The 12050-nt window shown below is 49.8% G+C and overlaps 1 protein-coding gene across 2 annotated transcripts in view; it reads left to right on the top strand.

The window, feature by feature from the left end:
• EPHB1 (EPH receptor B1) overlaps positions 1-12050 on the top strand; it is a 431493-nt gene that overhangs the window by 301667 nt on the left and 117776 nt on the right. For both annotated transcript variants that reach the window (XM_051818616.2, XM_089332244.1), the window contains exon 5: positions 4569-4904. In XM_051818616.2, coding sequence (XP_051674576.1) covers positions 4569-4904 — 336 coding nt within the window. The remainder of the gene's footprint in view (positions 1-4568; positions 4905-12050) is intronic.

The raw sequence follows: 12050 nt of genomic DNA, 5'->3' as shown, positions 1-12050 counted from the left end.
CCTGTAGCAGGCTGCCAGTGTGGGACCTTCAGTCATGCACACAGAGAAAAAGCTGAAGACAAGATGGGCAGCACCCCACGCACACCCACCCCCCGTGAAATGCTGCCTGGGCATGACAATCATTGAGACGAACCAGAGACCTGCCCGGAGTGGTGAGGATGACACAGAGAAAGAACCATCCCAATGGCATGGTCAGATCATGGTTGGGCACCTAGAAGTAGGCTTGTCGAAGCCTCCAGAAACAGAGTGCATCAAAGTTGAACATCAGGGTAGGCTGCTGGTAGAGCAGGTGCTGGGTGTCAAAGGGTAAGCAGGAGTTCATCAGGCAGCTAAGGAGGGAAAAAGATCCCAGACAGAAGAAAGGCTACCATGTAGAGGCATAGAGGCTTGGGGTAGGAGGAGAGTGCAGTGTGCACAGCAAACCCCAGGAACGTTCCTCCCAGCCACACATGAGGGGTGAGGCGAGATCAAGAGCAACAGGACCGCAGGGGACTTGATGCCATGGGAAGCAGGGTGGAGGTTTTGGGTAACTGGGTGGCAGAGTGGTTCGAGCAGAGGAACACCATGATCCAACGTGCATTTTGGAACTCACACTCCTGCAGAAGAGACAGGATCAGAGAGATGAAGATGAGATGCTGGAGAATTCATTAAGGGGTTTTTTCAGTAGGGCAGGAAAATTGATGAGGCCCCAAGCTCTGAGGCCAGGAGGACATAGAGGAAGAGAAGATCGGGAGGAAAAGGAGATGGAGCTGACCAATCGGGACAGAGACCTGTGTGGTGGGTGGAGTACGGGAGGTGTGCCTCCCGGGGTGCCAAGGAAAGCAGGGTCTGAATTGGATCTCCCAGATTTGTGGAGTAGAGGACTGAGGACAAGCAACTGTGGCAGAGGAGTAGGGGAATAATCGGAATACTGTTGGCCGAGCAGGGAAAGGACAGCCAGTGTGGACTCTGCCCTGGGGAAATGAGGCTGGAAAGTGAAGAGAGGGTGGGCAATGTGGGAAGAAGTCAGGTGAGACGATGCTGTTTTGGTTTGACAGAGACAAAGACTTTGGGGAGTTGAAGCTAAGAAGCTGGATTTGTGGAGAGGGTGAGATTGAAGCTCAAGGGAGAGAGAGGAGAAAGTTGAAGGAAGGAGGTCTCTCAAGGACTGGGGGGATTGAGGGGGATCAGTCTCTGCCCCTCCACCCTGGGCTTCTTTCTGAATGACAGCTTCAGGGTGTCCTGAGAATTAGGTAAGACAATAGCTTTAAGAGACTGACCCAGTGCCTAGCATAGAACAAGCACTCAGTAATACACAGGGCGAAAGTTCCTGGGGAAGTGGAATTAAAAGGTAGAATTGAAGTGGGCACTTGGCTAGCAGTTAAGACCCCAGCTGGGACACTCACATGGCACATCCCAGTGCCAGGTCCAAGTCCCACCTCCATTCCTAAATCCAGATTCCTGCTACTGTGCACCTGGGGAGGCAGCGGGTGATGGCTTGAGTGGTTGGGAGATCCAGATTGAGATCCAGGCTCCCGGCTTTGGCCCCTGGCCTGGGGCCATTGCAGGCATTTGAAGAGTAAATCAATGGATGGGTACTCTGTCTCTCAAATACATAAGATCAATCAATAAATTTTTAAAATAAAATAAAATGTAAGTTTATTTTGGTATGAAAAGGTTTTTTTAAAAGATTTATTTATTTATTTGAAAGTCAGAAAGAGTTACACAGAGAGAGGAGAGGCAGAGAGAGAGAGAGAGAGATAGAGATCCTCCATCCGCTGGTTCACTCCCCAGATGGCTACAATGGCCTGAGCTGCGCCCATCTGAAGGAGTTTCTTCCGGGTTTCCCACACAGGTGCAGGGGCCAAGGATTTGAGCCATCTTCTCCACTGCTTTCCGAGGCCATAGCAGAGAACTGGATCGGAAGTGGAGCAGCTGGGACTCTAACCAGCGCCCACATGGGATGCTGGCACTGCAGGCGACTGCTTTACCCCCTATGCCACAGCGCTGGCCCCAATGTAGTTTTTTTCATAACACATAACACATATTTTACATCAATTTCTTGGAGACTTCTCATAGACATGGAGTTCAAAATTTTTTTGTACCAAAATAAGCTTATCTTGTGATTTCCATTTCCCATGACATATTTGAAGTACGCTTGTTTTTACATTGAGTGTGGGAAGCAGTGGCCTGTGGGTGAGGCTGGGCTCTGGCTGTCAAGGTGAGAGTCGCAGCCTTGGCCTTGACGACTGGGGGCTTGTGGTTCGAGTTCTATTACCCTGAAGCAGATCTCCACGTCCAGGACAGGCGTGGACCGAAACGCCTGAGAATGTGTGGTGAGAGACAGGGCCAGCCCAGCCCCGCGGGCTGCAGATGCCCCCGTGCAAGCCTGGTGCTGGTTTCGGGAGATGGATGTTTATTCCTGGGCAGATGGGTGGGGAATTCTGGAACGCCGTCTGTAAGACTTCAGCGCAAACGCTCCATGAATTCTGGCCTGTCACGGGCGTGCGTGAAAGCTGTGCTTTAGCTCTGGCCTAATGGGCTTTGTATAGCACAGTACTGATTTTCTTTCATGTTCTAATAGAATCCGATTTAATATTTGCTTTCTGCTCTTGCTGCTTGCTGGTGACGGATTCAGCACAGAATCCTCCCCTGGTGCCCCCAATCTTGTTGTTCTTCCCTCATTCTGTGTGCTGGCATATGATTGCTGTCTCCAACACGAACCCCTCTCCTCGACACATGGCTCCGTTCAGCTGGCGCCGGTCACGGGCATGGATTCTGCATGCGTTATTCCCCAAGTGGCTGCTCCAGCGCACTTGCCATTCCTTCCAGCTCCATGGGTCGGGCGTTGAGGATATGCAAGACTCAAGCCTGGAAACGGGAATCTACAGTCGGTTCTGTTCTTCGGCAGAGCTCTTTCCCTTCATCTCAATGTGCCCACTGCCCGTGGCCATTGAGCGGCCTTTTTTCACTCTCCTACATGGTACTGGGATTCCCGGAGTTCTGCCACAAGGCATTTCAGCTCTTGCCAGATTGCCAGCAGCAGCCATGGACAGAGCCGTCTGGAGAGGGGAGGCTGCCTCCCATCCTCCTGGCAGAATCCCAGTGAGCCAGGGTCTGTCTGGAGCGGGGCTATAGTTAAGAACATCAGCTGTGGACTCGGGCAGGTGTGGGTTTCCATACTGCCCACCTGCTCTTGGTGTCGCATTCTGGAACCTCTCTAAGCTTTGGTTTCACTTTCCATAAACTTGAGGTCGTTACTGTATCTTCCCAGCAGGGCTCTTGGGGGAATGAAATGAGGCAGTGCATGCAAAGCTGCTCCCTCAGTGTCTGGGATACACACCTGTGCTTTCCGTATGCCGTGGGATCAAAAATGGTGACTGTGTGAACCTCCCCCCCTCAACTCAGCTTCGTGTCTTCCTGCCTCGCAGCTGGTGCAATGTGAGTGTTCACCTAGCCAGGTGTGCAGGAACAGGCTGTCACCATGCACACGTCATGTAATCCCAAATTGTGTGGGGTGCTGTGCAGGATTCCAGAATCTGTTAGGTCTTTAGGAGAGGCCTCACTTCCCTCCACCCTGGAGTCTACACCAATTATGAAAACACATGCCCAGTAAATGTCTGATATATGCACATTTTATTTTTTTTAATATTTATTCGAAAGGCAGAGCAAGGTACACGTGCATGCACACACACAGATCTTTCATCTGCTGGCTCAGTCCACAAATGCCCACCATAGCATGGGCTGGGCCAGACTGCCAGGAGCCAAGAAATCCAGGAAATCTACCCAGGTGTCCCATATAGGTGGCAGGAACCCAAGTACTAGGGCCATCATCTGCTGCCTCCCAGGCGCATTAGCAGGAAGGTGGATCAGAAGTAGAGGTGGGACTCAATCCCAGGCAGTCCTACAAGGCATTCAGAAATCTCCAGTGGCAGTTCACACCTGCTGTGCCCCAATGCCTTCCCCTAAACACACACTTTATGAACCCAGATTCTGCCTGGGGGGATACAGCTATGTCCTGAGAACAAAAGGACTTATGGGTCAGCGCCGTGGCTCACTTGGTTAATCCTCCACCTGCAGTGCCGGCATCCCATATGAGCACCGGGTTCTAGTCCCGGTTGCTCCTTTTCCAGTCCAGCTCTCTGCTGTGGCCCAAGTGCTTGGGTGCCTACACCCGCGTCAGAGACCAGGAAGAAGTACCTGGCTCCTGGCTTCGGATCAGCATAGCTCCGGCTGTGGCATCCATTTGGGGGGTGAACCAGTGGAAGGAAGACCTTTCTCTGTCTCTCTCACTGTCTAACTCTATTTGTCAAATAAATAAAAAAAAAAAAAAAGTACTTGAGTGTGCATTCCCGAATCCTTTTGTCCCTTGGCATACATAACAGAGAACGAAGGGTCCAGGGGGTATGCTTGGGACAGGTTGTCATCTCTGTCACTGATTCTCTCTCAGACTGGGCCGGGGGCCGGAGATTTGGGGTTAGGGGGAAGGGAGTTGGTGAGCAGCCTCTGGGAATGCCTCAGAGGCTGACCAGGGAGGTGTTAGGCAGGTTCTGCCCAGCCTCACCATGTCCGGCTTTGTCTCCCTGCAGGCGTCCCATCGGGGCCCCGCAATGTCATCTCCATTGTCAACGAGACGTCCATCATTCTGGAGTGGCACCCTCCGAGGGAGACAGGGGGACGGGACGACGTGACCTACAACATCATCTGTAAAAAATGCCGGGCAGACCGCCGGAGCTGCTCACGCTGCGACGACAACGTGGAGTTTGTCCCCAGGCAGCTGGGCCTGACCGAGTGCCGAGTCTCCATCAGCAGCCTGTGGGCCCACACCCCCTACACCTTTGATATCCAGGCCATCAATGGGGTCTCCAGCAAGAGTCCCTTCCCCCCGCAACACGTCTCTGTCAATATCACGACAAACCAAGCTGGTAAGTCCGCAGGCTCCTTCTCTGTCTGGGCAGCTGGCTTGTTTGCCCATCTCTTTGTGGGGACCCGGCTGCAGTGACACCCATCCTGCCAGGCACCTTCAGGCCTCCCCCGGGGCGTGGAGGTGTCAAGAGCTGAGCATCTGTACTGTTTCACTCTTGAGAGTGAGCTGGAGGATGAGGGATTTTCTTGTGCTCCGTATAAACGCAAAGATGCGTAACGAAGCCACAATAGGACCTGGGGTTTTGCATCCTGCTGGGCTCTGGCACCTGCTGTTGGGAGGATGAATAGAGGGATGAGCAGACAAATGGGTGCATGGACAGATGGATAGGCAGTCAAATAAAGGATTGAGCAAGTGGATAGACGGATGTGTAGGTGGGCGGGCAGACAGATGAATGGACAAATGGATAGATGGGTGGCTAGGTAGATGGACAGATAAATGGGTGTGTGGGAGGTGAAAGCATTGCAAAGCCTTGAGAACAGGAATACCAATGATATTTTAATGGAAAACCCAAGAAACAAACTTCCCAGAAACCAGGGCATAAAGGCAGTATTGCCTTCATAGGTTGTTTCTCAGTTAAACTCATGTCATTCGCAAGGCCCTCGCCTTTGCAGCTTGCTCAGATGAATGTCACATTGTGAGAGACCTCACACAGGGGCACCAGAGGCCACCCAGGAGCCAGGCATCCTTGTAGCACCCCCAGCTAGGAACACATTTTCCCCTCTTCCCTGGATTTCCGCATCTCTCACTCTTCTGATCTTTTCTCCTTATTGCTTTTCACACCTCTTGCAACAAACCATTTCTTTTTATACACAATTTAACTAGTCACTTCGTGTACTCCTACACTCATTTATTTACTCATTCTTTATTAAGAGACAGTTATTTAGTGTCTACTGGATGCCAGATTGTGGGGTAGACACTGAGAGATTCGGTGATACCGAGACATGGTTGTTCTTCCTATGGAACTCACTCACTGACAAACCTCAGGCCCCAGACACAGAGCACAAAGCTGCCAGCGGTCTGGTCAGTGCACCTGCGGCGAGTATGGAAGGAGCTGCAGAGAAGCGAGCAGTCTGTCCCCTGGGAGATGGTACAGGGCTGCGGAGGGGACGTGAAGGTCACACCCACACACAACAGGGGTCCGAGGCAGTGGACCACGATCTTATTTGGAATTATAGATTTTTCCCAATCAACAGACTCTAGAAGGAAAACTTGTTAGTGGACCAGCAGGGGCCGAATGTGTCTCCTTGCTCGCCCTCCCTCTCTGAGCCTCCCCGTGTTGACCCTGCCTTTCTTACTCCATGCTTCTCCTCGCTTCCCCAGCCTCAGACTCGAGCTGCTTCTTTTAAGACCAGGCATCTCTGATGGCAGATGATTCTTGGGTTTAAGCTGTCAGAACTGAGAAGAAAAAAAGGTGTTGTAGGAGAGCATGCCCGTCCAGATGGCTGCCTTGCTGCTGCGTGTGTGTGTGTGTGTGTGTGTTCATGTGGCGTGTTTATATGTATGTGCATGGTCATGTGTTTACATGCATATGTGTACAGTGAGAAAATACGAATGGAAGTGTGGAAGGCTCCAGCTGGTGGCCATAGCCCGGGTGCCACGAGACAAAGGTTGTGATGGTCTCTCTTACCAGAACAAAAGAAACGGTCATTTCTGCATTACGTTGAGCATGTAACGTGGGCAGCCTTTGTTAGCAGTATTTCCCTTGGAGAGTTTAAGGCATAGAACTGGCTGAGAGATTTCAGTGTCCCAGCTTCTGGGAATAATAGTCCTGCCAGGCTGTCATGTTACGCTGGGCTTGGCTGTCTTTTCTCTCTCTCTAAGCATGTGCGAACAAACCTGCCACTTAGATCGCGTTGCTTTTCTTTCTTTCCCTCCCTTCGCTTACCCTGCTATTCCCAAACCTGCCCATCTGCTTGTCTTGCCATCTGCACCTTCCCAGGCTGCACTGGAGCTGAGGGATCGGGGCTCTCCTGCAAGGAGCATTCATCACATTCAAAATATTTATTTTTATCCTCACTCATTTGCTCCTCCACGACCACAAATCTCATAGACCTTGGTTCCCTTTGTCCCCTTCTTCTTACTCACCCCTCATTTTGTAGTCCCAGCCTCCATTCTCACCTTTCAATTTCTGATTTCTCTTTTAGAATTCAGGAATTTTGGTGTCAAAAAGTTTAGAATCGGTGAGAGAAGAGTGCACCTGCTTCTTGGTGGCACATGGTTATCATTGAACAAATATCAGGTTGACCAGTTGTTCCTCTTTTGTGGGCCATTGTGGTTTCTGTAGAACATTGTGCTGTCACCCAGGCTTGGTAAATTCACACATGAATGCAAATAGTTTGCAACCAAGAGTGGTTTTGTAAAAGGTGGGGAACATAAAAAGTCAACCTTTGAGGCTGTACCTCGACAAGGACAGTTTATAAACATGAACATAAGCTATGCATCTCACCATAGATAGAAGAGAGACTCAATACTAAATAGCAGGCAATGTGGAAACGCTAGAGACTCAGAGCCATCAAGGAAGGGGGGCAAGTGTCACCATTAGGTCGTGATGTGTCCAGCCCTGCTGGTGAGCCCTGAGCTCATCTGTTCTCAGTGAGACCCAGGTCAGCCTTGCTCCCCTGGTCTCAGGGCACGATGGGACATCCATCAGTGCGTGATAGCGAGTGAAGAATCTGAGTAAGAGCAGTCCTGGGGTCCACCCTGAAGTCAACTGCTCTGGTCGATTGAGTGCCTGCTGTGTCTGGAACTGTCCAAACTGTGAAATGGCTGGGGACCACCACGGGGGGTCCTGACTCTGCTGGGCAGTAACCATTACAGCCAACAGCAGCCCCTGCTGATGCATGTCTTTTGAATTCACAGAGAATTTTGGAATATGTGGAATTCTTGAGCCTCATAGCTACCCAGTGACTTGGAGTTTATCATCCCCAATTTTCAGATAGGGAAGTAGAGGCTTTGAGGGGTTTGGAGAATCCAAGATGGCTGGGATTAGGAGAGGGTCAGCAGGACATCAGCTCTGTTTTTGCCTCCTGGTAGCCTGTCCTAAAAGGGGACAGTCTCTCATGAATCTCCATTTCATGGTCTCCAACAAGAAGCTTGTCTTGGCTCCAAAGGCTGTAACCTGAGAAGCGGCCTTGGGGATGCTGTCACCATCCTTTGTGTCACTGGACATACAGCAGATACCTGTCTCCACTCAGAGGCAAGCTTGCTTGGGAAACACCTCCAAGTCCTCTGAGTCCATCATGACCCTGGTCACGTTCAAGGTCTTGTTGAAAGGTCTGCAGAAAAATAGAATCAAACCGATGGGTTTATTTTGGTGCAAAAAGAAAGTTGAGATGCAGACATAGTTTTTTTTTTTTCCCATGGTATACATTTTCATGAATTTTTTGAAGACCCCATATGCATGGATTTCAACATTTTTGCACCAAAAATAGACCATCATTTAATTCCATTCTCTGTGAACTTTTTTTTTAAAATGCTCTCTTATATATAGTCATGATTATTCAAAGGCCTTGTGTCACTGGGAGAGTTTCTGGACAGAATCCTTGCTTGGACTGTGGGCAGTGGCAGTTACCCACTGTTTCTTAGCACTTCCAGGGCGCCAACACCTACCAAGCTCTGTGCAGGCATGTGGGGAATCAGGTGAAGAAACCAGGGCCAGAGTTGCCTTTGTAGCTCACTCAGCACCTCCCAGGCAGCAAATGATGTTTCTGGGTTTCAAACGTGAGTTTATGGCCCTTTCATTCCCCAGACTGATCAAAAATCGCATTATGGTGGGCTCTGTAAGTCTTGAGCTCTCTCTAAGCTATTGCCATATAGCTGGGCCACTTAAACTGTCAGAAAAATGTCCATCATCTTTGGTCAGGGCTGGTCATGAATTATGCAAGCTCAGGCTCGCACGAGGTCTTTGGGGATGCCTGCCTCCCTGCACTGAATGCAGCTGCCATGAGTTTAAAATAGACCGGATGGGGTGGGAGTGTGCACCAGCAGCCCTGTGCTCTGTGGAGACGTTGTTACCACCACTAACTCCTGCGGTCGTTCTGGGGCAACCTGGCCTCAGATGCAGCCTGATGGCCACAGCACCAGGCTGTCAGAGAGAATGAGGTGAGTGACAAACTTCACTTCTCTCTCCTGCCACCCAGACTCGGAGTGTCAGAGCTGGGGAAGGAGACCTTAGAGGAAATCTTGGGGCAAACAAAGATGCATCAGCCCATCCCATGGATTTGGGACCCACTTAAGTCAGAGAGAATGAACTCAGAGGCCCATGGTACAAACCTAGGAAGTGGAGAGGTGCAAAGTAGGGCCATGGTAAGGCAATATGGGGTGGTGGAGACTGCGGGGAAGTAAATAGCACAGGCAAGCAGCCCTCGGCTCAGGAAGGGTTAGCACGTGCCGTGCTGCCTGACTTTAGAAGCTGAAAATCCAGATTTAAAATGCTGACAACTGATTGGAAAGTTTTTAGGCACTTGAGAGCCAAACAGATCTAATTCTGGATTTGGCCTGTTGGCTATGGTTTGCACCCTTTGACTCAGAGGGATGCTCAGACTTGCCCACACCTTCACGGTGTGTGTGCAATGTTGTCCTAGACTCTTCCCATCTTGGGGCAGGCGTCTTCCTCACCTCCAGGGTCCGTGGTAGCAGAGGTGCAGTGGGGATTCCTCTGCTTGGTTTCCCCTCTCCGCTCCTCATATGACTGCATTTAACTGCCAAGATCCCTCATTTCTTGCTGGCAAAATGGGAGTCATGCTAACTGCTTTCCAGGACTGTAGAGAATATAAAGTGAGACAGCGGATGCAGAATCACTTTTTCAATCATGCTGTGGACGAAGAGATTTGCATCATTTCTGAGAGTATGTCCTGAGCCAGAGAGCAATTTGTTGGACCTGCTCTCTCTAGGCTTTTCCTTCCAAAGCTTCCCAGTCTCTTTATTTGGGACCAGGACAGCTGATGTCCGTAACAGATATCCACTTGTCCATTCTGAGCCGGAGGAGTAGGCAATAGAAAGCAGAGTGGCAAAGTCTGCATCCTGATGAGCTAATGGGCAGGGCTGGAGCCCAGAGCCTGCATACCTGGCGCAGCACAGTCCTGCTACTCAGAGAAGCCCTTCTGTCTTTCTTCATCATGTATTTGGAGAAGCAGTGCTTTCCCCTTCTGGCATGAGCTCATCCGCACAGTTTATATCCGACATCTACATTGCACGGCTCTCGCGTGGCCTGTGGTGCCAACTGCACATGGAACACTGTTCGGCAAGCCCAAAACACAGACACAATCCATGACTTGGGTTTGTTTAAAAGTTCCCGCACTACTGTTAATGGTCGCAAGCCCCTACAGTTTGTCCATTTTTAAGGCATTTTTGAAGTTCTTCGACAATTAATGTAACTCAGACGCACTACTTTTCCTGCAAAAGAATTACCTAGCCCATCAATTTCTCTGAATTCATCACCTCATTTGCATTATTCCTTGGTTAAATATAGTATTTGCATGCATAAAGAATAATCTTTGAATATGAAAGGGAATTTTACGATATTGCAATATATTGAGCTCTTTGGAGGAAAGATATTATGTAAATCTCAAAATTAAATATTAAAACAATATTACACTGCTGCCTGTAAAAATATAGAGTGTTAAGACCCATATGCTGAAAGCAGTTCATTTTTAAGGGCTGGTCTCATTGGAAATTAGCAGGCAAAATTTGCTCCCGAACCACGAAAAGATTGAGTCAGAACTTTAAAAAGACTGGAATGACTTTAAAGAAAACTTTCATTGAACTGAATAAAGATAAGTTACAAAAACTTAAGCAAATGAAATTTTCACTGTTCTTAATTCAATCCCGTAGTTCATTTCATTGCTGTCTTTTCATTGTTAATCCTAGAAAGATTGTTTTTACTGTCTCGTAAGGCCCAGCATTGAGAAGGAATTTCCCGTGGCTTACAAAAGGCCCTGGCCATTTGTAAACAGTGGTGTGCTGCTGATGAGCTCAGAAGGTCAGCAGTAGGTACTGCCTGGGACCAGGATTATGGCTTCCACCCTCCATAGCTTCAGGCTTCTGCCCCGTTTGGTGGGTGAGCTGCCTTCTGGAGGTCTTACCCACCATCAGTTTTGGAAGGAAGGGGCCACAGGCAGAGAACACCCTAGTCTTTTTTGCCAGATGCCTTAGGTTCCCAAAGATGAGCATCAGTGTATAATGGTTGCCTGGAGTGTGGGGATCACGATGTGTCAACCCACAGGTGGCATCTTTAGATCCCTTCCAGGTTGACCAGGTGATGGGGTGTCTTCCTCCTCTGTGTCTCTTGGGAAGAAAACAGCCCTGATGCTCTGTGTTCCACTCAAAGGGACACAGAGAGGCTCAGACACTCTCAAAGGGTGGGCGGGTGGATGGGCAGCTAGGTTAGTGGGTTGGTTTGAACAGTCTAACTTGGGATATGCATTCACTCACTTAACTCAGTGCTTTCAAAGTGCTGACTTAATGAGACTTGCTCTTCAGTACTCCCCTCCATTCACTCACTCAGTGAACACTTACTGAAGCCTTCCATGTGCCACACACTGCTCCAGGAACAGGACCACAGCAGCACACAGCATATACATGAATCAGTGCTTTTGTGGGACTCACATTCTGGTCCACAGTGCTCATCGAGACTGGGATTTGAGGCTCAGGACAGCTGCAAAGTGAGTGGGCGACTGAACTGGGAAGGGACTTGAGGAGGTTTGGCCCCTCAGTGAGGCCCTGGGTACCAGGACCTGCACTGGTGTCAACCCCCACATTCCAAGGTAGGATGGAAACACCTTCAGTTCCTAGAGAGCATTGCAGTATCTGGTGTTTGTGGCTCCACAGTGAGTGTGTTGGGTGTGCTCTTTTTGGTTCCCTCAATGACCAATTTGAACTTCTTATGGAGGAATACACCTGCTACTCACCCAGTGGTTGGGTGTAGGAATTCTCCTTGAACCAGGTCCTGAGCTGTGGCTAGTGATGCAAAAGACTTGAGAATAATTGGAAGTCAATCACCCTGTGGCACTGCTGAGATGACTACGGTACCCTCCCTGGGACCTGGACACCTATTTCTCAATTCACTCCATCTCAGGCCAGGCACACCAAGAACATGGCGTGTGAAGTGAAAACAGTGGGGCTTTATCCTGTGAAAGTCCTGGCG

This window comes from Oryctolagus cuniculus, chromosome 4, assembly GCF_051225735.1.
Source record: "Oryctolagus cuniculus isolate XC-2025 breed Fujian yellow rabbit chromosome 4, ASM5122573v1, whole genome shotgun sequence".
Lineage (NCBI taxonomy): Eukaryota > Metazoa > Chordata > Mammalia > Lagomorpha > Leporidae > Oryctolagus > Oryctolagus cuniculus.
The sequence above is the reverse complement of the archived record's forward strand: the minus strand, read 5'-3'. Positions and strand labels throughout refer to the sequence as shown.